This window comes from Rhamphochromis longiceps, linkage group LG4, assembly GCF_057381845.1.
Source record: "Rhamphochromis longiceps isolate RC_006_pf linkage group LG4, R_longiceps_female_GT1.1, whole genome shotgun sequence".
NCBI classification, from domain to species: domain Eukaryota; kingdom Metazoa; phylum Chordata; class Actinopteri; order Cichliformes; family Cichlidae; genus Rhamphochromis; species Rhamphochromis longiceps.
In genome coordinates, this window is record NC_140560.1 from 3124718 (window position 1) to 3152593 (window position 27876).

Consider the following 27876-nt stretch of genomic DNA (forward strand, 5'->3'; position numbering starts at 1 on the left):
GACGTCTCTACATTCAAATGACAGTTGAGAATGTTAAAAATTCAGCGGACAACCAAATCAAAATGAATCTTGCATTCTTATAACAAGGAGCATTTTTCATTCTTTGTATGTTTGTGTTTTGGACAATTGAATCAATATACGACACTTCAAAAGGACCTGAGTGTCAGCGCAACACAATCGGCTAAACTTCAGGTGTGCATTGTCTCCACACTTTTCACTGTCACGTCCTGTGTGTGACAGACATGAATGACCTCTGCTGTGGTGCTCCCTGTTTTCTTTGAGCACTACATTTACACATTTAAGAGTATTACCCTCAAATGTGTTTGGATTTGTCAATGTGTGAGTCGTCTACTAAGCCTAAAGCTACAAGTCACTAATGTGACTCCTGGAAAAGTAAATGTTCTTTCATGTAAAGAGATGAAATCAGCACGTGTATTCACTTTAATATTACATCCTCGGGGGGGAGGCTAAGTATTTTGCAGCAGCTTGGTATTGAACTGCAAACCTTCCAATTAGTAGAACTGAACTACAGCAACCCCAACTCAACTGTTCAGCCAGGACAAGCAGTGCTTGTCTAGTCAGTTATACCAAAGCATAAGTGATGTGCTTCTACATCACTGCCATCTTGAGGCTGCAGTCAGCTATCGTCTCTCCAAGCACACTTCTCTTGGACGCTATTAGAAACTCTAGTGTCTCTATTTCCCAGGCGTCTTTAGCTTTTTGTATGCAGACAACCTGATTTTCCATTTCAGTGTTTAAAAATCACAGGTTAACATATGTGGTGAACACATTTCAGCTTTACAGGAGTAACTGAAGATGACTGAAAATAATCTTTAATGAATACATTGTTTCTTCTTTTGTGTAGGGGAGACCGGGGATAGTTGTAACGTGGGTCAGTTGTAACACTTCCAGTTTCTCCAATCAGGGCTAAGTTTCAAATGATGTGACTCATCCTGTGCATGCCCAACTCAGTTCTGCTATCACATGTGAAAAATCAGCACATTTTGTCAAACACAGACAATTTAACATGAAAAAAAGTCATTTGTATGCCAAAAAGTAAGTTTTTCTACTTTATTTCAATTTCTAATAGCATTATCTGCTTTGCAGTTAAACTCATCAAACTTAAATTGTGTTATTTGTATGTCTATGGGGATATATTCTGTGTAGGTCTTTAGTGCTAGTGTTTTAGCTGTTGGCTGTAATGTTAGCTAGTTCATGGCTATAGGAGTCTGGGTCAGTTGTAACAGCTACAGTCGGGGTCAGTTGTAACAATAACGCAGATGTTACAACTTACCACACTATTACTTTAACTTATATTAAACAAGTTGGGGCAACGACATCAGCAGAGAGAGGTTCACTGGTCACCTTTGTATATGCGGTTAATGCCATTGGCAACACAATTCCTCCACTGTTTGTGTTCCCACACATACATTATGCAGACCACTGTGTCAGAGATGGACCAGTAGGAAGTACTGGTAGTGGAAATAAATCAGGATGGGTGCAAGAAACCCAAAAGTAATGGAATTGCGATGCTGGTGCACAGCTACATTTTTTCAGCTTCATTGTTATGTTCAAAGTTGGTGCAAGAGTTGTAGGTTATAATGCCCACTGAGCCAATGAGGCCAAACTCAAGGAAGACCAACCAAAATTAATGAAATATTCAGTTGCAGAAAATTCCATAATTTGGAATTTAAGCTAGATTTCTGCATTCTGTCTCTCTCACACACACACACACACACACACACACACACACACACACACACACACACACACACACACACACACACACACACACACACACACACAGCTACATAAATGGCTCTAAGTGGATTCATGTGTTGAATAAACAAAGATTACATGTTAATGTTTTGTTAGTACCCTTATTTCATTGTGTTACATTTCACCCCAGGATATGTTACAACTAACCCAGACTATGGGGTTAATTGTAACATTTCACTCTTCGTGTTTGAGGCCATACCATGCAATGGGTAATTGTGCTGCAGAGAAAGTAGCTGCACTATTTAATAGCAGAGACATGTAAATACTTTGCATTACATTTTGAATCCACTACCTTAAAAGAGCTCCAATTTACAGACAGAAATGTCAAAGATGTGACAACTATCCCCGGTCTCCCCTACAGATGTATTACTCTACCGCTCTTTTATGTTTTTTCAACATTTTTGGCTCAGTTTTGCAGGTTAGTGTTTTGCTGTGTGTCTGAGCTGTTTTGGGAAATTAATTAAAAAACTTCAGTAACTCAAAACTCTGAAGACATTTAAGCAGACAAAAGAAGTGAAATAAAATACACACGCGTTATTAAAGGTTTCCAAATCAACAAAGGGTCTCAGTAAATGTTCAGACTTGTTCCAGACAAATGTGCTCCACTGCAACAAGAAGCCGAATTCTTTACAACACACAAGTTTTCAGTGAAATTCTTTTAGTGGCTTTATTGTGCATTTGCATTTCATGAAGCTGTGGCTGACAGTAGTCCCCAACTGAATGATCATTGTGCTGGCTGCAGATTGAGCACGATGTGTGGAAAGCTTGTGGAAGTCACGGTTCAAGCAACGTGAGCCTAACCGCTCAGCTTCACCTCCACGGGGAAGTGGTCGCTGACAGCCAACGCCTGAGAGACAGAGAAACCCTTCTTTTAGTGGCTCACAGTTTGTGCTGCAGACGGCTTCAGTTTCCACAGGTTTCTTTCCAGTGCTGAAAAACTCAACGTGCCTGCATGGTAATGCCATCACTACAGTATACACTGCATTATGATTTTGTTTGCATCTCTGTGGTCGTTACTACAGCCACTGCTTTACAAAGTTGCTCGATTTTCTGTAGCTCAAAGCTGATATTAAAAAAGCAAAAGTGCTTTAAAACTGCATGATTTCTGATGGGGCGACTGCTTTGCCCTTTGTGTAGAATGCCTCTCTTCTGATTGGAGCTCAGTAAACATTTTGCTGACGAGTCTATGGTCTCAGTTGCAGTGAATACAGCATTATGTTAACTTTTTATATTGACGTTTCCATTAGTGTCAGCGGGGAATGAGGCAGGTTGTGCTTTTTAGTTCAAATGAATTCTTACAGAGATAAGGATTGAAATTCATCTGTTACCAGATCTTGTTTGAGATTCAGGTCCGTCATGTAGTTATACACCTTCGCACTATCTTTCACCACTCCTCTCATCATGTCCGCAGTGACCACAATCCTGCAAACACAGAAAGATGATTAGAGTTTAGAGTTTGCGTGCACACATCAGAACGACCTGCCACAATCTGTCTACCTGTCGTAAGGGCAGACAGTTTGCGACACGGTAGTGTCGGCCGCATCAGTGATCAGCCAATGGAAAGTCTTGTCAGTGAAGATGCGGATCTGCTGCCAGTCAGACCCGGACACATAACTACAGCCTGCGTTGAAGTCACCCAGCAGCACGATGTCCTGCAGGGAGAGTAGTGTGAGTCGCATTTACCGAATGTGTGTTTTTCCACCAAATAAATGATTTTTACTTGTAGGCTGTAAATACATCATTGTTCCAGCGAGCGCGGACATCTGCCACCACGTCATAGAGAGCATTTAGCTCCCGAACAGCTGATTCTGGGGAGGTGTGCTGAGGGATCAGAGTAAAGTCTCTCACAGCTACAGAAGAGAAGGGAACGAAGGAGTGTTGACAGTGACGGAGGCGCTTACACCGCATGAGAATGATAAAGGACTAGTGACTAACATGTCCCAGGAACTACCACGCACAAATGTTTGAATGAGGATCCACATCATTATCAGTGTGATGCAGAAACAGCTGTATAGCTCGAGCCACAGCACCTACCAGTGTGTTTGGAGGAGAACATTACGACAAACGGCTCCCTGCTAAAGGCGTCTTGTCCAGTTTCCTCCGGGCCGTCGTCATAGGTGTAGCTTTTTGCCACCGATACCAGCGCCTCCCTGTGGAGAAAATCACCACCTTTTCATTTGCTGCCAGTGTGTACTTCATTTCTAAACATGTCCAGTTGCTTCTCGGGACAAATTTATTGTAGTTCTGCTTTTCCCCTTTTTTAAAATCACTTCTTCTGAATTCTGAGTGTGTATAAGATGTATGTTTATGCCAGAACAAAGACGGAGGATTTGCCGTTAAATTACTTCAAACATGCCTCAAACACTACAAACATGCTGGAAATATAAATTTTTAATCAAGTTGTTTTGAATGGTTATTTGAGAAACTTATGGGAGGTTCTTTAACCCTCTGAGGTCTAAGTGATGATGATCCAACACCAATCCTGACTTTAACCCCGGGCAACGTGAACAAGTCATTTTTATTTTTGTTAAATTGTTTGGCTTTAAGAAACAAAGAAAACAATCAAACTATTCACATTCTGCCATGAAAAAGACTTTTTCCCTTTCTACAAAATACATATTTAGAGCAAGAACTAAAAATGCTTTTTACACGGCATCACTGCAACGAACCATGTTTTGTTGCAAACAGCCGCCCCTCCCTGAGCCTGACTCTGCCGGAGGTTTCTTCCTGTCAAAAGGGAGTTTTTCCTTCCCACTGTTGCCAAAGTGCTGCTCATAGGGGTCATATGATTGTTGGGTTTTTCTCTGTATGTGTTATTGTAGGGTCTACCTGACAGTATAAAGCGCCTTGAGGCGACTCTTGTTGTGATTTGGCGCTGTGTAAATAAAATTGAACTGAATAAATATCATTTCACTGTGTGTAGAGTAGAGACTTATTTTTTTCATCGTGGTGCACCTGTAAAGGAAGAGATATCGCTCTTTATAGGTGCTCGCACCGAGAGGCTCGCTGACGATGTATTTGTACTGAGGAGAATCTCTGGGGGGAAACAAACACACACTTTTATGTTTCCATACGTTTGCATTTCATGCTCAGTGTTACTCTGAATGTTCCATGTTCGGTGTGTGGACTCACTTGTTGACGTACTCCATGAGTTTTTGGGTTGCTGAGAGATCACCGTCTCTGACCTCTTGGATCAGAATGACGTCATAGCGTTGGACAATCTGCAAAACACACATAAAAAATGAAAATGAATCAGCTGATTGTCCATCTTGCAACATCACGTTTGTTTATATTTTACCTTGCACGAAAAAATTCATGTGTTAAGCTTTAGATTGTAAAGGCAACACTACAGCTGTTGCACATCCAGTTATTTCATTGATCATTCCTTAAGCATAGAGGTGGGAATATTCTAGGAATATTCAGGTTTACTTCTGCAACAGGCCAAATCATCCAAAGCATTTCTCAAAATTCAGTTCAAACTATTTCAAAACGCACACACAAGATAACACTTCTGGATTGGTTTTGAAAGCACTCTGACCAAAATTGCATTACAAATGGGTGGATGTGAACATTTTGTACAAACTGTCATATCTACCAAAGAGGGAAAAGTCCCAGACCTTGGTAATGATGTTCATCAGAGTGGTGTTGGAGGCTTTGGTGTCTCCGAAGGATTTGATGTTAAAGGCTCCCAGCAGCAGCGAGTTAGAGAGATGCAGCAAGGTCAGAAAAAGCCCCAAAGTGCCCACCAAATGCATCCTACACCAAACAGGTCACATGTTAAAAATGACTTAGAAATCACATGAAACACTGACGCTTACAAATGATTTCATATTTATTTTACACGTATGTAAGCTAATGACTTCCCAGGTTAATAATTTCCAGTTCCTGTGCATTAAAAACCGATTTGCAGGCTGAAGTAAGGCCTTTCCTTTCACTCCATATTTCTCTGTCATAAAGTCCAGTTTAACATGGAGGTTAGTCCAAAACAAAGCGGCTCATGTTCCACCATCTGCTGAGAGCTCATGACATGAGAGTGAGAGACCAAACACCTGCTCCTCTGGATGTATTTTTGGCAGTTTATCTAACATGCTATTTAGCGCGTCGCTATTTGCAGCATGTTGCAAGGCTTGGTAAAATATTATCCTTTTAGGACAATATATTACTCTGTTGCCCTGGTTACACCGTCCTGGAGCTGTTGTGGAAGACCAAAGGTTGCCAAATATGGAAACAGAGAGCTGCATTTATACTGTGATGGTTTGCATGTGCTGCTGAAATGTGTTTGTAAACGCACAATTACTGCAGGAAAAATGCACAAAAGTTACTGTAATGCTGCTGTAGCCTGAAACATCCACTCTAAACAAGAAACTGGCTCACAGTATTGCACCGAATACAGCTCAGATGTTTTTGTAGCGAGTGAGAGGTCCATACCTGCTCCTGTATGTCTGCACGGTGGAGACGCCTGAACTCGTGAATCTTCTGAAAGCTCCTGAAAAGCTTCTGAGCAGAATGGCGACCAGTGTCTCTTTTGAGGTTTTTATCTACCTGCAGGCGCATGTGACTGCAGGGTGCTGGGGAGGAGTACAGAGAAAAGGTGTGTTGTGGATGGGGTACAGATTTCAGGCTTTCAGGTTCTCACATCCCAAGATTGCAGTGCAACAAGGATAACGTTGCAACCTCAAATTCTTTTCTGCTCGTCATACAATAAAAACACTTCAGCATTGTTTTAACTTGCTGTTGTCCTGTTTGGCATTTGTGTGAAGTTCTGTCACACTTCACAAATGAACTCAGAATGAGTGTCGCAGTGTTGGGATGACCTTAAACTTTGGCAAAATCCTTACGGAAACTGAAGAAATTCCTTCAAGCAGTTTGAAAGATGCCTTGTTCATGAGAGCAGGGACAGACAAAACATAATATCTACTCTAGGTCTGCTCCAGCAGAGACACGTAACAGTCATTAGCAATAACAACAGTAATATTGCTACAGCCTTGTTAAACTATCATCTGTCCCAGTGTTATATCTTGAAATCAGACCTTCAAAAACCTTCCGATAGGCTGATACAACACAAGTATGCCACCGTCTCCACCTTATTGGTCAGAAAGTTTTTCTTCCCAGTTGTAGCTGAACAAACAGAACCCATTCACTTACAATGCATTCAAGCTTGACAACACAATAATACACTTTAGTGAAGTTTCATAAAAGTGCTCATACTTACAGCATGTTACAGTTGTCATGTTACTGATGAGGGTTAAGCTCTATGTTTTTAACATTGTAATCAGATCTGCCAGGTCGGTGCTTAGACATATACCGGTATCCACTACACCCAGCCTCCTGACTCTTTCTTTACTGCCAGCTGTCGAGAATCTGATGCCTCAGCAAATACTGAATAAATTTCGGTGTCACCGCTGCTGTCCACATTCATGCTCCCGTCAGGGTAAACCATAGTTTCCCAAACTTTCCATGTATTTTAAACTTGAGAATCCAAGTGAAGCCAAGATGTTTGCTGACTATTAGTCTTGTTTATGAAGTAGACAAACGAATTTTGTGTAGAAAGGATGAGGGCTCAGTGTGCGCGTGAGGAAAGCTTGCACGAGAGGAAATCTCCACTGGGACATGGAAAACTACCACATACTGACCTAAAGAGCAACGAGTACAGAGGGAGAAACAGCAGGAAGTGCAGCTTAACCACAGATTTGTAGCCACTCTTGCAGTTTAAACCAAAGACCAACAGAGAGTTGCACTAGGGCCAAAGTAGCAGGATCATTTTCTGTATTTGACTTTTGGTTATATGCACATGTGACCTGATGGGGACTGCAGATGTGCAGTATCTGCACCTTATATTTATATTTTATTTTATATTATATTTTTCTCTAACATCCATAAACATGCACACTCTGGTAAAACTAATTAAAGTTAAATACTTCTTTGTAAGATGTTTAATAAAGAATGATAAAATGGAAAAGTGCCATGTGTGTAGCTAAAAATAAGCCCCAGAGCGAACGCCAAGGCTGCAGTCTGGGAACCGGCGGGGCGGTCACCGCTGGGATGTGCTTATCAGAGTGTGGAAAGTTGTGGACTTTAAAGTGTTGAACTTTGATGGATAACCAGTAGGGGTGCAACGATACACAAAATTCACGGTTCGGTTCGGTTCGATACTTTGGTGTCACGTTTCGATATTTTTTCGATACAAAAAAATGTTCATGCATTTTTAATTTGTCATTTATTAAAATTATAAATATATATTTTAACTCAAAAGTACAGTTTTTAAATTTAACCCTAACCCTTGTGCGTGTTTTTTATTTTGACAGCGAATGCGCACCTGCGGACCACTTATGTGCAGCCCTGGTTATTTAGCTCGTCATATTGCAGCCACAGAAATTCTTTTGTCCATGAAACCATAAAGCTGCACTTTCTTTTTGCCTTATAGTCTGATTTGTCATAACTTCTCCGTTTTGTGGTAAGCTTTTCTTTGGCTGTCACTTCTTCACCCTGACCTGTCTTATTTGGCTCAGCAGAACTGAAATGCTTTTACACACGCACTCACATAAGCTCAGCGATTCTCTGCGCGATCAACCTCTCACATATATTTTTCCTTCCTACAATAGCCCGACGGGCAGGGCAGAGATAGATTTTGGTAGCCCGACTGGAAAAATCGCTAGCTCCGGGACGTCGGGCTAGCGATATTGCGAGCCCTGTATCTGATTGAGGAATCACTCATCTTTGGAAAAGAGAGTTTATTACAGAGAAATGGCTCTTTCCAAAATAAAAGCTATACTATCCGCTTCTTCTGGGCTATATTCTCAGCAGCATAAGGAGAATCATGTGCTAACAGCTGTCTAAATGACTCGGCTAAAGTTAGTAGCATGCTTGTTGTTTTTGTCTTTGCACTAGGATGATGTCGGCGTAAATGTGCAGTCATATTCGTTGTGTTCCCACTAGTGCTTTCAGGTTAATCTCGTTGAAATGACCTTAACGCCACAACACGGCAAATCTCCGTTAACGAGCTACCGCCGATCGCCCCGTGCATGGGGCTAGACGGCCAACACGTTAACGAGCTAACTGCGCTAACACACTAGTTCCCACCCATGTAATTGAGCATTGCATGGCACATCCAACATACTGTTTTACTTTAGTCCATGACTCGCTTACCTTCAGGGTCATACGTTACATGAAAACCAAAATAATTCCAAACGCCAGATCTGAATGAGGTTCAATTTGCCTGTTGCAAGGAGAGCTTAGCTTCTGTCTCGCTAGCTTGCCCTGCGCTCTTCCTTCTGACTATGCTGTCTGTGTTGAGCGCTCAGTGGATCTGCGCTGGACAGTGCAGCCTAGGCGGAGTAGTCGAACACAGATTCACTGAGCGCTCAACACAGACAGCATCGTCAGAAGGAAAATTTATAAAATAAATTACAAATAGTAAGTGTTTACCTGTTTTACTAAATGTACTTAAGAACTGCTGAGACCGTTTATAAACCTGTGTTTAAATTTCAAGAAAAGAATGATGCATTTGCATTTCTGTATTAATAGTTGGAACCGAGGAGGAAATATGAATATGAATGCAGCTGCATCGTTTTTTGCATTCATGATGTCGTTTTATTCAAATCAGTTTGTGTTAAATGCCCCAGACAACAAATCTGTTGTCGGTTTAATTTCAGAAAGGATGGCGCCACATCATGTGATCATTACAGCATATGTACAGATCTAAATGCATTTCATGTCCTATTATAGTTTTATTCACTTCAGATTAGCATCAAAGTTGTAGCCGCGTCTTTGCCCATTATGAGCCATAAAGTTGGACACTGTTGGAGACTGTTCTGCTGGTGATAAATGAAACGAGACGATCGTTTAAAAGGATTTTATTTTGAAATCTAACACCCATGTAGAGCTAACATTGACCGTAATAACATCGTAATAACATCGTAATAACATCGTAATAACATCGTAATAACATCGTAATAACATCGTAATAACATCGTAATAACATCTTTACAGTTTGTGTAAACCCAACAGAAACCATGTTGTCCCAAAACGCTGCGTTTGTGTCCCATATGTAACACCGTGTATTATCCAACTTATTTCACATGGTTTAACTTGAACTTTAAAAACTACAATAAAGTTTTGCTGTATTACCAGTAACAAATCTTTTATATACACATTAGCTTGTTTAAAAAAACTGACTGAATTACCTCTAAACTGGTTCTAGGCTTTGTCACACTGGTCGCACTGGTGCGTGTCCATGGTCAGTAAGCGTAGAGTTGACTTAAGCTCGAGTTTGTGTAAACTGAACTGCTGCACCGATCACGTATCAGCGTCTGTTGGTGTGTTTCTGGGGTCGCTGGCTGGAGGCTTTCCCAGAAAGGTCACATGCTGCGCCAGCTTGTGTGTCGCCAAGCTCGACTTCAAAGCAAAAGCCCTCCCACACTGGTCACACTTGTGTGCTTTAACTCCACTGTGGACCAGTTTATGTCTCTTTAAGTTGCTCTTATAATTAAAAGCCTTTCCGCACTCCTCACATGTGTGGGGTTTTTCTCCGCTGTGGACCATCTCATGGATTTTTAAGTGGCTCATCCGAGTAAAAGCCTTCTCACACTGGCTACATGCGTATGGTTTGACTCCTCTGTGCAGGCGCTGATGAGTTCTCAAGTTGCCCATCAAACTAAATGTCTTTCCGCACTCCTCACATGTGTGGGGTTTTTCTCCGCTGTGGACCATCTTATGGGTTTGTAAGTGGCTCATCTGAGTAAAAGCCTTGCCACACTGGCTACATGCGTATGGTTTGACTCCTCTGTGCAGGCGCTGATGAGTTCTCAAGTTGCCCATAGAACGAAATGTCTTTCCACACTGGTGGCATATGTGTGGTTTGACGCCGCTGTGGCTGAGGTGATGTGTTTTTAAGTTGCTTTTCCGAGTAAAAGTCTTTCCACACTGGTCACAACTGAAGGGCTTTTCCCCACTGTGGATGCGCTGGTGTCTTCTGAGGTGACACGGGGCATGAAACTTCTTGTTACACTGATCACACCTGTAGTGCTCAAGTAAGTTTGCACTTGAGTGAGCATCTTCAGCCAACTGAGAGCACTGAGGTGTTGGGCTCTCTTTGTCGTCTTGTTCCTACAGCAACAAAGACACAGGCAGGGAGTCAGAAGCTTAATAAGTGTTTGAGTTAAATCTTGTTTTGTCGTGCCGGCCTCTCTGCTTCGATAAGAAACCTGTTTGTTGGATGATGCCCATAATAGTAACCTGTTGTGTTGTAAATTGTTTGGATGCGTTTTGGAAAAGAAAGACTGTATTATTGCATAAAATACATTTAAACAAGTGCATCGCTGATTGCATCTTGTGGACATCGGTTCTACCAGCTGATTGCCCTGCTCAGTCTTTACGCCCGACCCAACGAGGGACAATCAAATGCAGAGGGGACAGTGCGACTTCACCCGTGCACTTGCACCTCTTGCACACAGTCCTCATTTACAAAGTGCTCTGCAAATCACCCCGTCCCTGTTACAGTGCAGCGAGCCAAAAATGAACCATTTAGTCCTTGGTGTAAGACCAGGGGTGTCGAACTCCAGGCCTCGAGGGCCGGTGTCCTGCAGGTTTTAGATCTCACCCTGGGTCAGCACACCTGAATCAATTGATTAGTTCGTTACCAGGAGAACTGGAAGTCATTTAACCATTTAAATCAGCTGTGTTGGAAATAAGGAAAGGTCTAAGAGGTTGAAGCCTTCGTCTTTCCATTTACTATTTTCTTTTCTTAACATGCATTTAGTTTCTCATGTTCTGGAAAACTGTAAATAATTACTAAAGGGTGGTAGTTAACAATAATCATAATGATATAATGACAATAAATGATGATCATTCATGAAAGTTGTACTGATAGACTTTTCACGTTTCCTAAAAGCAGCTCGGCCTTGGTTTGCATGGCACTTCCAGATGTGTTTATAAACTACGAACAATTTCACGTATAAAAGTCTGTAAAATGTTCGGACTCATGATTTATAAAAACGATGTTTTTCTCACCGTGTGTGAAGAAAACATTTTCTTCTTTCCAAGATGGCCGACTACGTTCCTCCGTCAGACTGCTCGACCCACCAACACCTGCCAGGAAAGAGCTTTATTAGGCTCCGGAGCCGAAATGCACATTAAAGTCACTTTACATCCAGATGACTTAGACCGTCCTAAGATAATAAACTTTTAGCCTGGTCTAGATTAAACTGAGCTGATGGCAAGACGGAGGATCAGAGGACTTGAAGCTTTAAATAATCCCTCAAGGAGACAGGTCTAACCTTTCCTTTGAAATATCTCTGAGGTAGCATGGACAACATACACGTGCAGATGAGAAATGACACCCTGATTCAATCATTCCCTCTCTGTAAACACTTTAACTGGGAAGCCAAGCTAAAGGTTAAATGATCAGCGGCTGTAGGTTTAGCTGTGCTCGTATGCCCGGACAATACAAATATATAAATAAAGAACTGCACACAAACACAATTACACTACTTGATCTGTTACAATCGAGCGACATTACTTGTCAGCATCTGGAATCATGGAACTCTTTGGTCACGGTGAAGGAACAGTGTGCAGGGCTGTTTTTAAAATGAGGTTTTTCACCAAGCATCCTGATGGGCTCTTCCCAAGAGTTAGTGGACAGATAGTTGGAGGTCATGTTCCCAACAAGCAGCAACTGGTGCCGAGGATGAAAGGAACCATGAATGTGCTCAAAGCTAGATTGCGAAACCGCGATATCAGAAACACATCCTGCATGTGCTGAACTTGCTTTCTAGCAAAGCACCCTGGTTTGCAGTGTCCCAGGTGTAGGCCAGCACTGAGGATTGTTCTCCAGTCACTGTACACACAGTTTAAGGGAGGACAGCAGTTCCTACTTTGAAGGTAAACCTTAAATGATCAGCAGCCATGAGTTTAGTTGTGCTCGTACAAGTTATTGTCTCCAGTGTCTCTGCGGGTCCCTAACACTCCCTCACAAACACACCTGAGCTGGGAACATACCTGAGGGAGAGCAGCAGATGACAGCATGCAGGAGACAACAAACTAATCTAAACATATAAAACAACTCCAACCAACATCAGCTTGGTGGTTACCTTTGGAGGAGCCCAGCCCATGAGCTGTGCTGTGATGACTTATGGTGAACAGGTGTGCCAACAACTAAGAGCCGAGACAGAGCCTCTTAAAGCTGTAGGACAAAAAACAGCACGTCCAGAGCACCTGAAGGCCAGAAGGTGGCAGCAGCAAACGGGTGTCAGGTACAATCTTCAGCTTCCATAGTATCTACAGATCATACACTCCTCCCTTTGCTCAGTGTTTTCACCTTCAGCACATAAAGGTGAACTTCAACCACACCAACAGACTGGAATATGTTCACCCACACAGACCTGGACCAGTACGCCTCATCTGTACTGGATTACATCTCCAAAACCACAGACAGTGTCACCACCTGACAGTGGGCAGGGATAGCTCAGTAGGTAGAGTGGTGGCACCATGATCGGAAGGTCGGTGGTTCGACTCCACTGAACGGCTACCCTGAGGTACCCTTGAGCAAGGTACCGTCCCTACACACTGCTCCCCGGGCGCTGCATTGGTGGCTGCCCACTGCTTCACTGGGTGAATGGGTTAAATGCAGAGGAACTATATCGATAAACCCATCTTGCCTCAATGACTACCGCCCAGTAGCACTCACCCCCATCATCACTAAGTGCTTAGAGCAGCTGGTCCTAGCACACTTCAAATCCTGTCTCCCCCCCACCCTGGACCCCCACCAATTCGCATACCGCCAGAACAGGAGCACAGAGGATGCAGTCTCCATCGCACTGCACTCTGTCCTCTCACACCTGGACAATGTTACGAGTTCAAATATTGGGGATGGAGACAAGAGGAAAAACCACAATAACAACACTGGTCCGGCCGGGTTGAGTCAAACGATGATTTTAATGATCACACGCGTGGGAGATGGACACCGTACGCAGACAGCATCAGATCTCAAAATGGTGGAGCATTGCTCAAACTCTTATAGCCTCTGGTGCCTCCACCTTATCATAAAAAGCCTAAACATTCACATGCTTTCTCTCACACAGCGCCTAAGCTACGACCTTGGCTCCCCGGTTATCTGCTCCTGCTGAGATGGGGCAGAAAACTCCAGCATGTTCTCTTCTAATCAGACAAATAAGGCGATGACTTTCTGCGAACAGTATTTCTTATAACTCAGCAGTATAATGCATCATAAAACAATATCATTCATCCACAATAAATCAGCAGTCTAATGTAATGCAAACTAATGCAAGAGTTATCACCTTCTTCTAATTCAGGAGAATAATGCAAACTAAAGCTACATAATAATTCACAATCTTTAATTAGGGGTCTAACATGGCATAAAATAATATTATAATCTCACAACAACAACACCACCTACGCCAGAATGCTGTTTATAGACTTCAGTGCAGCGTTCAATACAATCCACCCCTCACAACTCATCAGGAAACTGACAGACCTGGGCATCAGTTCCCTCATCTGCAAATGGTTACTGGACTTCCTGACCAACCGCCCCCAACATGTCCGGCTGGATAACCGCTGCTCATCTACCATCACAATGAACACCGGTGTACCACAAGGCTGCGTGATGAGCCCTTTCCTCTACTCCCTCTTCACCCACGACTGCAGACCTGCTGATGGTTCCAACACCATCATTAAGTTTGCAGATGACATCACGGTGATTGGCCTCATCAGTGCTTTGAGCGCTCAGATGAGTAGAAACGCGCTACATAAGAACCAGTCCATTTACCATTTGGGTAATAAAATTGCAGGTAACATTTCCAAGGCAGGTAGGAAAAAAATGAGCTGCTATCAGTGTATGTTTGTTTTAAGGTGAGGTGGCACGAACCCGCATGTAGGGAGATGTAACCTCGTACCTCAGAAGTGTCGATATGGGTGTATTTCCATCTGTACAGCAGTATTTAGTACATCCTGGTACTTGGCAGGATGTGCAGGAGGCAGAGAAAGAGCATAAGCTTTCAGCACCTGTTAGAAATGTCACTTTCCCACATAAGAAATAAAAGGTGCTCCACAATAGTGCTGCAATTGAATATATTTTGCAATGAATTGAAGCCCATGTCAGTATTCATAGAAGAAATTGTATATGAATGCACAGCTTCCTTACATGTGCATTTGTTTCATTTGCAGATCACGCCAGACAGCTCACAAAGTCCATGATGAGGAAGCCAACCATAGACAAGCTGGCGGCTAACAGAGAGGCTGATGTCAATAACTTTGTCAAGTTCATCACCAAGGACTCTATTCAGAAGTCCCTGGGGATGTATCTGGAGATGCTTAAGAGAAGAAAGGCTTAGAGAGGGGAAACATGTTTGCACACTTTGTAGCACCAGCTACAGATGTGATCTGACATCAGGCAGTGAGCAGTCTACATGTTTGGGGGATAAAACCCAGCATTTACCCCTCAAGGTGTTAATAAAAACACTCGAGGTTAGGGTGTGACTTTTTGTTTTGGTTTGAAGAGCCGTACACTCGGGCAACCTGCCGAGCCTTCTCCATCACTCAGCATTACCTGCAGTATGCTTACGCGAGCAAACTGCTAATTGTTGCAAAAGAGTCTCACATATGAAGGACTAACAGCAAATCTGACCTTTAGTGCATCTAAATGTGGCAAAGCCTTTGTCATCTCTAACAAATGTTTGGTTTTTACTGTGAAATATCCAAATAAATGTCTGGATTCATACATTAAATGGATTAAAGCGTGTGGTTCTCATTCATTATCTCTGTAACTCAGACGTCTCTACATTCAAATGACAGTTGAGAATGTTAAAAATTCAGCGGACAACCAAATCAAAATGAATCTTGCATTCTTATAACAAGGAGCATTTTTCATTCTTTGTATGTTTGTGTTTTGGACAATTGAATCAATATACGACACTTCAAAAGGACCTGAGTGTCAGCGCAACACAATCGGCTAAACTTCAGGTGTGCATTGTCTCCACACTTTTCACTGTCACGTCCTGTGTGTGACAGACATGAATGACCTCTGCTGTGGTGCTCCCTGTTTTCTTTGAGCACTACATTTACACATTTAAGAGTATTACCCTCAAATGTGTTTGGATTTGTCAATGTGTGAGTCGTCTACTAAGCCTAAAGCTACAAGTCACTAATGTGACTCCTGGAAAAGTAAATGTTCTTTCATGTAAAGAGATGAAATCAGCACGTGTATTCACTTTAATATTACATCCTCGGGGGGGAGGCTAAGTATTTTGCAGCAGCTTGGTATTGAACTGCAAACCTTCCAATTAGTAGAACTGAACTACAGCAACCCCAACTCAACTGTTCAGCCAGGACAAGCAGTGCTTGTCTAGTCAGTTATACCAAAGCATAAGTGATGTGCTTCTACATCACTGCCATCTTGAGGCTGCAGTCAGCTATCGTCTCTCCAAGCACACTTCTCTTGGACGCTATTAGAAACTCTAGTGTCTCTATTTCCCAGGCGTCTTTAGCTTTTTGTATGCAGACAACCTGATTTTCCATTTCAGTGTTTAAAAATCACAGGTTAACATATGTGGTGAACACATTTCAGCTTTACAGGAGTAACTGAAGATGACTGAAAATAATCTTTAATGAATACATTGTTTCTTCTTTTGTGTAGGGGAGACCGGGGATAGTTGTAACGTGGGTCAGTTGTAACACTTCCAGTTTCTCCAATCAGGGCTAAGTTTCAAATGATGTGACTCATCCTGTGCATGCCCAACTCAGTTCTGCTATCACATGTGAAAAATCAGCACATTTTGTCAAACACAGACAATTTAACATGAAAAAAAGTCATTTGTATGCCAAAAAGTAAGTTTTTCTACTTTATTTCAATTTCTAATAGCATTATCTGCTTTGCAGTTAAACTCATCAAACTTAAATTGTGTTATTTGTATGTCTATGGGGATATATTCTGTGTAGGTCTTTAGTGCTAATGTTTTAGCTGTTGGCTGTAATGTTAGCTAGTTCATGGCTATAGGAGTCTGGGTCAGTTGTAACAGCTACAGTCGGGGTCAGTTGTAACAATAACGCAGATGTTACAACTTACCACACTATTACTTTAACTTATATTAAACAAGTTGGGGCAACGACATCAGCAGAGAGAGGTTCACTGGTCACCTTTGTATATGCGGTTAATGCCATTGGCAACACAATTCCTCCACTGTTTGTGTTCCCACACATACATTATGCTGACCACTGTGTCAGAGATGGACCAGCAGGAAGTACTGGTAGTGGAAATAAATCAGGATGGGTGCAAGAAACAGATTTCCTCATTGTAATGGTGGGCGGTACTAACCAGTCCTCATGAAGAACAGTGCTCTTTAATGAATTCAGCACAGACTAACATCCAAGGGATAGCAGTGACACACATCGGCTATCAGCTAGCCACCTAACTGTATTCTATCTCTTTCTATTCTCTAAACCTTTTCCGGCTCCGCTTTACCTCTTATTTTGCGACACCACCCTCTAGTGGTGCAATATGATATAAACATTACGGAACACAACATCTCCTCTCTCTTTATAAAACGAGTTCACCAAATAGCATAGTACAGAAATAAAGTAATTCACTGTTTAGCAAACCAAACATACACTGGTGAACTTAAATGTCGCAATAGTTATAACATCAGAATACTACAGCTAGAAAAGCTAAATAAGCCTGACATTGTAAAATGAAAAGAAATTATTCCCGTTTTTCCATTACAATATTTTTCTCTAGTGCATTGGTGACAGGAAATCAGTTCTTCTTAAACCCAAAATAGAACAAGTAATGACATTTCTCTAATGTCCTTTTCAAGCAACCTATTATGGTACAATATAGTCTTTGTGCCAACGAGGCTTGTACTTGACGCGTGGCAGTCTTCTAGCAGTAGGTGAGCCAGTCTGGGTGTGGTGCAACCTAGCAGTGTCAGCGTTCTTTTCAGTCACTGGGCGACAGCGTGCTAGATGAGTGGCATTCCAAATCTTCCCATCACTCAGCAAGAAGGCATTCGAGCCTTTGGCTTTTGTTACTGTTACAGGAGGGGTAAATCTGGGATGTCCTTTAGGGACATGGTGGGGTTTCCTTATCCTCACACTCTCTCCTGGTAGAAAAGAAGGTTTCCGTGCGTGACGCCTACCATCAGTGTAACGTTGCATTTTCAACTGATATTTCTGAACTGAGCGACGTGCAACGTCATCCAGTGGAGACACAGCAGGAGGCAAAGGGAGGACATCCAGTTTAGTACGCATCTTCCTGCCATACAGGAGTTCATAGGGAGCGAGGGAAGTAGTTGCATGCTGTGTTGCACGGTAAACTTGAAGCCAATCCAGCACAGTCGCCTTCCATGGTTTCGACTGCTGGATTGCTGTCTGGATACAGGTGTGGAGAGCACGATGAAACCGTTCGATTGCTCCGTTTGAAGCTGAGTAGTAGACAGATGTTCTGCTGTGGGAGATGCCTCTATTCTGGAGGAATGAGGTGAACATTACAGAGGTGAACTGTGTACCATTGTCAGTCACGATGTTCTCTGGGTTGCCATGACGACTAAAGACAGATGAGAGAAACTGAATGACATCATCAGTAGTAGCAGAAGGTGAAAAGGCAAGCTCAGGCCATTTGGAGTAGTAGTCAGTCAATGTTATGACATATCTACAAGCAGGTATAGCAGTATCAAAAGGCCCAACAATGTCAAGACCAAATTTCTTCCACGGTCCATCAGGCAGTGGGACGGGTTGGAGAGGAGCAGGGTTAGTATGTGCAGTTTTGTCATTGGACTGACAGAGGAGGCATGAGGTTATGGCAGACTGAACTTGTGAGTCCATTTTTGGCCACCAGTAGAGGTCTCGTAGTCTTTGTTTTGTGCGCACAATCCCTTGATGACTTTCATGTGCCAGTGCAATCAGTTTAAGTCTCACTGAAAGTGGTGCAATGAGCCTTGAGCCTCTGAGAACATAATCACTTAGGGTTGAAAGTTCATTACGGATTTTGTAGTAAGGTGCAAGCGTGACATCAAGTGCTTTGATTGAGGCAGGCCAGTCGCTTTGTATTTGTGAACGCAAAGCAACCAGTTCAGGGCAAGTTGAACAGGCAGAGTCAAAGTCCGCAACTGGAAGTGAGGACATGGCAGCAGAGACTTGGGCTACCATTTCATGATCTGCATCTGATGTAGGATGGGAAGAAACAGGCAGGGGCAGGCGAGAGAGACAGTCAGCTGTATAGTTCTGAGAACCTGGGCGGTAAATAACATCATAGTCAAAACACAGGAGGCGGGCAGACCAGCGGGCGATGCGCATTCCAGCCCTATTAATCCCTTTGGTGCTCAGCAGTGTTGTCAGAGCTTGGTGGTCTGTCCGCAGAGTAAAACGTCGGCCCCACAAATACGTTCTCCATTTCTCTGCAGCCCACACACAAGCATAAGCTTCTTTTTCAACAGTTGAGTACTTTTGTTCTGTTGCAGACAGTGTGCGGGAAGCAAACGCCACAGGTTTTTCTGTGGCATCAGGTTGCACTTGAGCAAATACAGCACCAAGCCCATAGTCACTTGCATCAGTAGAGATCACGACACGCAAGGCAGGGTCAAACAGTGCCAGTGCAGGACTATTCACCAGGAGTTTTTTTACTTCTTCAAAGCTCGCTTGTGCATCTAAAGTCCATGTGAAGGTGTTCTTGTCATTAGCACAGGCAGGCATAGGGGCTACAACAGTTGCAAAGTTTGGCAAGAACTTGGAGTACCATGACACCAAGCCCAGGAAGGATCTCAGAGCAACAGCATCAGATGGGGGAGGGGCTCTCAAAACAGCATCAATATGCTCCTCATCAGGAAGAATGCCATCAGCAGTGACAACATGACCTAGGAAGCGTAGCGATGTCTTCCTAAAATGGCATTTGTTTTCGTTAAGCACAAGTCCAGCATCTTTGAGCTTCTGCAGGACAGTGCTAAGGTTTTGGTCATGCTCAGCTGCACTTTTACTGTAGACAATAAGGTCATCCAGGTAGTTTTGGACACCTGGGAGGTTTTTAAGGGTGGCTGTAGCTTAGGTGGCAGAGCAGGTCAGCCACTAATCAGAAGGTCGGTGGTTCGATCCCAGGCTGCCTCCTGGCTGCATGCCAAATATCCTTGGGCAAGATACTAACCCCATGTTTGCCTACTGGTGGTGGTCAGAGGGCCCGGTGGCGCCAGTGTCCGGCAGCCTCGCCTCTGTCAGTGCGCCCCAGGGCAGCTGTGGCTACAATGTAGCTTGCCATCGCCTGTGTGTGAATGGGTGAATGACTGAATGTAGTGTGAAGCGCTTTGGGGTCCTTAGGGACTAGAAAAGCGCTATACAAATGCAGGCCATTTACCATTTTAAGAATTTCAGCCATCATTTTCTGAAAAGCTGAGGGGGCAGAGGCCAGTCCATAAGGTACTCTACAGAATTTGAAGAGTCCATCATGTGTAATGAATGCTGTCAAATCTCTGCTATCTTCATGCAGGGGCAGCTGGTAGTATGCATTTGCAAGATCAATTGTAGAAAACACTTTTGCACCCTGTAAGCTGGCAAACAATTCATCCACATGTGGTAAGGGGTAGCAATCAGTGATCACAGCTTTGTTTGGTTCACGGAGGTCTGCACACAGCCTTATTCCACCAGTTTTCCGTCCTGTCACAACAATTGGGGATACCCATGGTGATGCATCAATCCGTTCAATGACACCAGCTTTGAGTAAACGATCCAGTTCTGCTGAAACTGAAGCCCTCACAGCAAACGGGAGACGTCGCAGCTTCTGACACACAGGTTTGACTGTTGGGTCAACTTTCACTTTATGCACAAAGGCACGCACACAGCCAATATCTGGGGCAGCAGGGATGCAAGAAGCAGGTGATGGGTTTGTAGACATCACAGAAGCAGTAGGCTCACTACATGGAGGTAGAACAGTATTGCCTGCAATGCTGACATTCAGCGCTTCCATCAGATCTCTTCCAAGAAGAGGAGTTCCTTTTCTTACAACAAAGAACACAGCTGAGGCAGATGCATTTCCTCTGCTCACTGTGACTTGCAGGCAGCCTAACACAGGGATTGTTTTCTTTGTGTATGTAACTAGTTGAAGGTCAGGTGGTTTTAGTGGCGTACCACTGAAGTGCTCTTCGTAGATGTGGTTAGGCAGGATAGAAACTGCAGAACCTGTGTCCACAATCAGTTCAATATCCTTAGCTGATGACGTAGGTGTGCTCACATTTATGCTGCATTGCAATCCTTTTGATGCATGAGAAGGATCTGTTAAGTAAAGGACTGTGAGTTTTGGTAAATGGACTTCCCGTACATCTCTTGTCTTGGATGAGCAGCAGACACGAGCAAAATGTCCAATTTTATGACACAGTTTACAAGTAGCTTTGGCAGCAGGACACTGACGAAAGTTGGCTAAATGACTGTTTGAACCACATCTAAAACAGTTCTTAGATGTTTTTGTTGCATGAGATGGCTTTGCAGGGTGAGCATTGTACTTATGTTTCCTCTGCATGGAGTGCGAGTGAGACTGCACAGCTTGGACTGGAGTACTGCTGTCTGCAGCTATGGATTTAGCTTGTTGGACTGCAGATTCCATTTGTGTTGCCAGTGTAACAGCTTTATCTAGTGTCAAATCAGGTTCAAGCAAGAGGCTTTCTCTTATGCTGGGGCTAGACACATGTTCAACTAGCTGATCACGGATCATTTCTTCTGTCCTGTCATCAAACTCACATTTAGAAGCAAGGTCACGCAAGCTGGCCACATACTGGATAACAGTCTCATGTGAAGCTTGTGTTCGCTGTCTGAAAGCATGTCTTTCCACAACAACATTTACCTTGGGTGAAAAGTATTGTTCTAGGGCAGTAACAGCAGAGGCAAAAGTGTCACCTGTATTTGGCAGTGAGTAGAAAATCCTTTGTCCCTCAGTTCCTAAGCAGTGAAGTAAAGTAGCTCTTCTTCGTGCTTCAGGCCAAGCATTCCCTGTTGCATTGATCACAAGCAAATAATTGTTGAACATACGCATCCACATGTTGAATGGCAAAGGAGGGTCTCCAGGGCAAGGCAAAAACATCGGTGGCGGATGGACGTTTGCAGTCATGATGACTCGGCAAAAAAACTCAAAGCAGAGAAAAAAAAACACGCAGGGTTACTCGTCGCCAAAATGTAATGGTGGGCGGTAATAACCAGTCCTCATGAAGAACAGTGCTCTTTAATGAATTCAGCACAGACTAACATCCAAGGGATAGCAGTGACACACATCGGCTATCAGCTAGCCACCTAACTGTATTCTATCTCTTTCTATTCTCTAAACCTTTTCCGGCTCCGCTTTACCTCTTATTTTGCGACACCACCCTCTAGTGGTGCAATATGATATAAACATTACGGAACACAACACTCATCTTTCTGAAGCACTTTGCAAACCACACCAAGGTAAGCCATGAAAAAAAGTAATGGAATTGCGATGCTGGTGCACAGCTACATTTTTTCAGCTTCATTGTTATGTTCAAAGTTGGTGCAAGAGTTGTAGGTTATAATGTCCACTGAGCCAATGAGGCCAAACTCAAGGAAGACCAACCAAAATTAATGAAATATTCAGTTGCAGAAAATTCCATAATTTGTCTTTTTTGGGGGGTTGGAATATGTTCAAAAGCTAGATTTCTGCATTCTGTCACACACACACATAGTTGCATAAATGGATGTAAGTGCATTCATGTGTTGAATAAACAAAGATTACATGTTAATGTTTTGTTAGTACCCTTATTTCATTGTGTTACATTTCACCCCAGGATATGTTACAACTAACCCAGACTATGGGGTTAATTGTAACATTTCACTCTTCGTGTTTGAGGCCATACCATGCAATGGGTAATTGTGCTGCAGAGAAAGTAGCTGCAATATTTAATAGCAGAGACATGTAAATACTTTGCATTACATTTTGAATCCACTACCTTAAAAGAGCTCCAATTTACAGACAGAAATGTCAAAGATGTGACAACTATCCCCGGTCTCCCCTACAGATGTATTACTCTACCGCTCTTTTATGTTTTTTCAACATTTTTGGCTCAGTTTTGCAGGTTAGTGTTTTGCTGTGTGTCTGAGCTGTTTTGGGAAATTAATTAAAAAACTTCAGTAACTCAAAACTCTGAAGACATTTAAGCAGACAAAAGAAGTGAAATAAAATACACACGCGTTATTAAAGGTTTCCAAATCAACAAAGGGTCTCAGTAAATGTTCAGACTTGTTCCAGACAAATGTGCTCCACTGCAACAAGAAGCCGAATTCTTTACAACACACAAGTTTTCAGTGAAATTCTTTTAGTGGCTTTATTGTGCATTTGCATTTCATGAAGCTGTGGCTGACAGTAGTCCCCAACTGAATGATCATTGTGCTGGCTGCAGATTGAGCACGATGTGTGGAAAGCTTGTGGAAGTCACGGTTCAAGCAACGTGAGCCTAACCGCTCAGCTTCACCTCCACGGGGAAGTGGTCGCTGACAGCCAACGCCTGAGAGACAGAGAAACCCTTCTTTTAGTGGCTCACAGTTTGTGCTGCAGACGGCTTCAGTTTCCACAGGTTTCTTTCCAGTGCTGAAAAACTCAACGTGCCTGCATGGTAATGCCATCACTACAGTATACACTGCATTATGATTTTGTTTGCATCTCTGTGGTCGTTACTACAGCCACTGCTTTACAAAGTTGCTCGATTTTCTGTAGCTCAAAGCTGATATTAAAAAAGCAAAAGTGCTTTAAAACTGCATGATTTCTGATGGGGCGACTGCTTTGCCCTTTGTGTAGAATGCCTCTCTTCTGATTGGAGCTCAGTAAACATTTTGCTGACGAGTCTATGGTCTCAGTTGCAGTGAATACAGCATTATGTTATCTTTTTATATTGACGTTTCCATTAGTGTCCGCGGGGAATGAGGCAGGTTGTGCTTTTTAGTTCAAATGAATTCTTACAGAGATAAGGATTGAAATTCATCTGTTACCAGATCTTGTTTGAGATTCAGGTCCGTCATGTAGTTATACACCTTCGCACTATCTTTCACCACTCCTCTCATCATGTCCGCAGTGACCACAATCCTGCAAACACAGAAAGATGATTAGAGTTTAGAGTTTGCGTGCACACATCAGAACGACCTGCCACAATCTGTCTACCTGTCGTAAGGGCAGACAGTTTGCGACACGGTAGTGTCGGCCGCATCAGTGATCAGCCAATGGAAAGTCTTGTCAGTGAAGATGCGGATCTGCTGCCAGTCAGACCCGGACACATAACTACAGCCTGCGTTGAAGTCACCCAGCAGCACGATGTCCTGCAGGGAGAGTAGTGTGAGTCGCATTTACCGAATGTGTGTTTTTCCACCAAATAAATGATTTTTACTTGTAGGCTGTAAATACATCATTGTTCCAGCGAGCGCGGACATCTGCCACCACGTCATAGAGAGCATTTAGCTCCCGAACAGCTGATTCTGGGGAGGTGTGCTGAGGGATCAGAGTAAAGTCTCTCACAGCTACAGAAGAGAAGGGAACGAAGGAGTGTTGACAGTGACGGAGGCGCTTACACCGCATGAGAATGATAAAGGACTAGTGACTAACATGTCCCAGGAACTACCACGCACAAATGTTTGAATGAGGATCCACATCATTATCAGTGTGATGCAGAAACAGCTGTATAGCTCGAGCCACAGCACCTACCAGTGTGTTTGGAGGAGAACATTACGACAAACGGCTCCCTGCTAAAGGCGTCTTGTCCAGTTTCCTCCGGGCCGTCGTCATAGGTGTAGCTTTTTGCCACCGATACCAGCGCCTCCCTGTGGAGAAAATCACCACCTTTTCATTTGCTGCCAGTGTGTACTTCCTTTCTAAACATGTCCAGTTGCTTCTCGGGACAAATTTATTGTAGTTCTGCTTTTCCCCTTTTTTAAAATCACTTCTTCTGAATTCTGAGTGTGTATAAGATGTATGTTTATGCCAGAACAAAGACGGAGGATTTGCCGTTAAATTACTTCAAACATGCCTCAAACACTACAAACATGCTGGAAATATAAATTTTTAATCAAGTTGTTTTGAATGGTTATTTGAGAAACTTATGGGAGGTTCTTTAACCCTCTGAGGTCTAAGTGATGATGATCCAACACCAATCCTGACTTTAACCCCGGGCAACGTGAACATGTCATTTTTATTTTTGTTAAATTGTTTGGCTTTAAGAAACAAAGAAAACAATCAAACTATTCACATTCTGCCATGAAAAAGACTTTTTCCCTTTCTACAAAATACATATTTAGAGCAAGAACTAAAAATGCTTTTTACACGGCATCACTGCAACGAACCATGTTTTGTTGCAAACAGCCGCCCCTCCCTGAGCCTGACTCTGCCGGAGGTTTCTTCCTGTCAAAAGGGAGTTTTTCCTTCCCACTGTTGCCAAAGTGCTGCTCATAGGGGTCATATGATTGTTGGGTTTTTCTCTGTATGTGTTATTGTAGGGTCTACCTGACAGTATAAAGCGCCTTGAGGCGACTCTTGTTGTGATTTGGCGCTGTGTAAATAAAATTGAACTGAATAAATATCATTTCACTGTGTGTAGAGTAGAGACTTATTTTTTTCATCGTGGTGCACCTGTAAAGGAAGAGATATCGCTCTTTATAGGTGCTCGCACCGAGAGGCTCGCTGACGATGTATTTGTACTGAGGAGAATCTCTGGGGGGAAACAAACACACACTTTTATGTTTCCATATGTTTGCATTTCATGCTCAGTGTTACTCTGAATGTTCCATGTTCGGTGTGTGGACTCACTTGTTGACGTACTCCATGAGTTTTTGGGTTGCTGAGAGATCACCGTCTCTGACCTCTTGGATCAGAATGACGTCATAGCGTTGGACAATCTGCAAAACAAATAAAAAATGAAAATGAATCAGCTGATTGTCCATCTTGCAACATCACGTTTGTTTATATTTTACCTTGCACGAAAAAATTCATGTGTTAAGCTTTAGATTGTAAAGGCAACGCTACAGCTGTTGCACATCCAGTTATTTCATTGATCATTCCTTAAGCATAGAGGTGGGAATATTCTAGGAATATTCAGGTTTACTTCTGCAACAGGCCAAATCATCCAAAGCATTTCTCAAAATTCAGTTCAAACTATTTCAAAACGCACACACAAGATAACACTTCTGGATTGGTTTTGAAAGCACTCTGACCAAAATTGCATTACAAATGGGTGGATGTAAACATTTTGTACAAACTGTCATATCTACCAAAGAGGGAAAAGTCCCAGACCTTGGTAATGATGTTCATCAGAGTGGTGTTGGAGGCTTTGGTGTCTCCGAAGGATTTGATGTTAAAGGCTCCCAGCAGCAGCGAGTTAGAGAGATGCAGCAAGGTCAGAAAAAGCCCCAAAGTGCCCACCAAATGCATCCTACACCAAACAGGTCACATGTTAAAAATGACTTAGAAATCACATGAAACACTGACGCTTACAAATGATTTCATATTTATTTTACACGTATGTAAGCTAATGACTTCCCAGGTTAATAATTTCCAGTTCCTGTGCATTAAAAACCGATTTGCAGGCTGAAGTAAGGCCTTTCCTTTCACTCCATATTTCTCTGTCATAAAGTCCAGTTTAACATGGAGGTTAGTCCAAAACAAAGCGGCTCATGTTCCACCATCTGCTGAGAGCTCATGACATGAGAGTGAGAGACCAAACACCTGCTCCTCTGGATGTATTTTTGGCAGTTTATCTAACATGCTATTTAGCGCGTCGCTATTTGCAGCATGTTGCAAGGCTTGGTAAAATATTATCCTTTTAGGACAATATATTACTCTGTTGCCCTGGTTACACCGTCCTGGAGCTGTTGTGGAAGACCAAAGGTTGCCAAATATGGAAACAGAGAGCTGCATTTATACTGTGATGGTTTGCATGTGCTGCTGAAATGTGTTTGTAAACGCACAATTACTGCAGGAAAAATGCACAAAAGTTACTGTAATGCTGCTGTAGCCTGAAACATCCACTCTAAACAAGAAACTGGCTCACAGTATTGCACCGAATACAGCTCAGATGTTTTTGTAGCGAGTGAGAGGTCCATACCTGCTCCTGTATGTCTGCACGGTGGAGACGCCTGAACTCGTGAATCTTCTGAAAGCTCCTGAAAAGCTTCTGAGCAGAATGGCGACCAGTGTCTCTTTTGAGGTTTTTATCTACCTGCAGGCGCATGTGACTGCAGGGTGCTGGGGAGGAGTACAGAGAAAAGGTGTGTTGTGGATGGGGTACAGATTTCAGGCTTTCAGGTTCTCACATCCCAAGATTGCAGTGCAACAAGGATAACGTTGCAACCTCAAATTCTTTTCTGCTCGTCATACAATAAAAACACTTCAGCATTGTTTTAACTTGCTGTTGTCCTGTTTGGCATTTGTGTGAAGTTCTGTCACACTTCACAAATGAACTCAGAATGAGTGTCGCAGTGTTGGGATGACCTTAAACTTTGGCAAAATCCTTACGGAAACTGAAGAAATTCCTTCAAGCAGTTTGAAAGATGCCTTGTTCATGAGAGCAGGGACAGACAAAACATAATATCTACTCTAGGTCTGCTCCAGCAGAGACACGTAACAGTCATTAGCAATAACAACAGTAATATTGCTACAGCCTTGTTAAACAATCATCTGTCCCAGTGTTATATCTTGAAATCAGACCTTCAAAAACCTTCCGATAGGCTGATACAACACAAGTATGCCACCGTCTCCACCTTATTGGTCAGAAAGTTTTTCTTCCCAGTTGTAGCTGAACAAACAGAACCCATTCACTTACAATGCATTCAAGCTTGACAACACAATAATACACTTTAGTGAAGTTTCATAAAAGTGCTCATACTTACAGCATGTTACAGTTGTCATGTTACTGATGAGGGTTAAGCTCTATGTTTTTAACATTGTAATCAGATCTGCCAGGTCGGTGCTTAGACATATACCGGTATCCACTACACCCAGCCTCCTGACTCTTTCTTTACTGCCAGCTGTCGAGAATCTGATGCCTCAGCAAATACTGAATAAATTTCGGTGCCACCGCTGCTGTCCACATTCATGCTCCCGTCAGGGTAAACCATAGTTTCCCA

General features: G+C 42.9%; 2 protein-coding genes across 8 annotated transcripts; both read right to left on the reverse strand.

Moving 5' to 3' along the window:
• Nucleotides 1-2379: 2379 nt before the first annotated feature.
• dnase1 (deoxyribonuclease I) lies at nt 2380-7110 on the reverse strand. Of its 2 annotated transcripts, none has more exons than XM_085405065.1 (10): nt 6992-7110; nt 6208-6347; nt 5397-5535; nt 4912-5000; nt 4735-4836; nt 3814-3929; nt 3517-3629; nt 3277-3431; nt 3108-3201; nt 2380-2626 (listed from the first exon to the last, which is right to left on the reverse strand). In XM_085405065.1, exons 3-10 carry the CDS (start codon nt 5532-5534, stop codon nt 2576-2578), a joined length of 858 nt encoding a protein of 285 aa, XP_085261191.1. In that variant the 5' UTR covers nt 5535; nt 6208-6347; nt 6992-7110; the 3' UTR covers nt 2380-2575. The 2 variants fall into 2 exon arrangements, with proteins under 2 accessions (XP_085261191.1, XP_085261192.1); XM_085405066.1 differs by having other exon boundaries at nt 2389-2626; nt 4735-4815.
• Nucleotides 7111-9625: 2515 nt separating this feature from the next.
• On the reverse strand, nt 9626-27758 carry LOC146670814 (deoxyribonuclease-1). 6 transcript variants are annotated; one of them, XM_085402897.1, is made up of 10 exons: nt 27640-27758; nt 26856-26995; nt 26045-26183; nt 25562-25650; nt 25385-25486; nt 24464-24579; nt 24167-24279; nt 23927-24081; nt 23758-23851; nt 23031-23276 (listed from the first exon to the last, which is right to left on the reverse strand). In XM_085402897.1, the coding sequence occupies exons 3-10, from the start codon at nt 26180-26182 to the stop codon at nt 23226-23228; spliced, it is 858 nt and encodes a 285-aa protein (XP_085259023.1). In that variant the 5' UTR covers nt 26183; nt 26856-26995; nt 27640-27758; the 3' UTR covers nt 23031-23225. The 6 variants fall into 6 exon arrangements, with proteins under 6 accessions (XP_085259029.1, XP_085259028.1, XP_085259025.1 ...); XM_085402898.1 differs by having other exon boundaries at nt 23040-23276; nt 25385-25465; XM_085402903.1 differs by lacking the exons at nt 23031-23276; nt 23927-24081; nt 24167-24279; ... (4 more) ...; nt 26856-26995; nt 27640-27758 and adding exons at nt 9626-10884; nt 11788-11865 and having other exon boundaries at nt 23758-23818.
• Between the last annotated feature and the right edge of the window lie 118 nt (nt 27759-27876).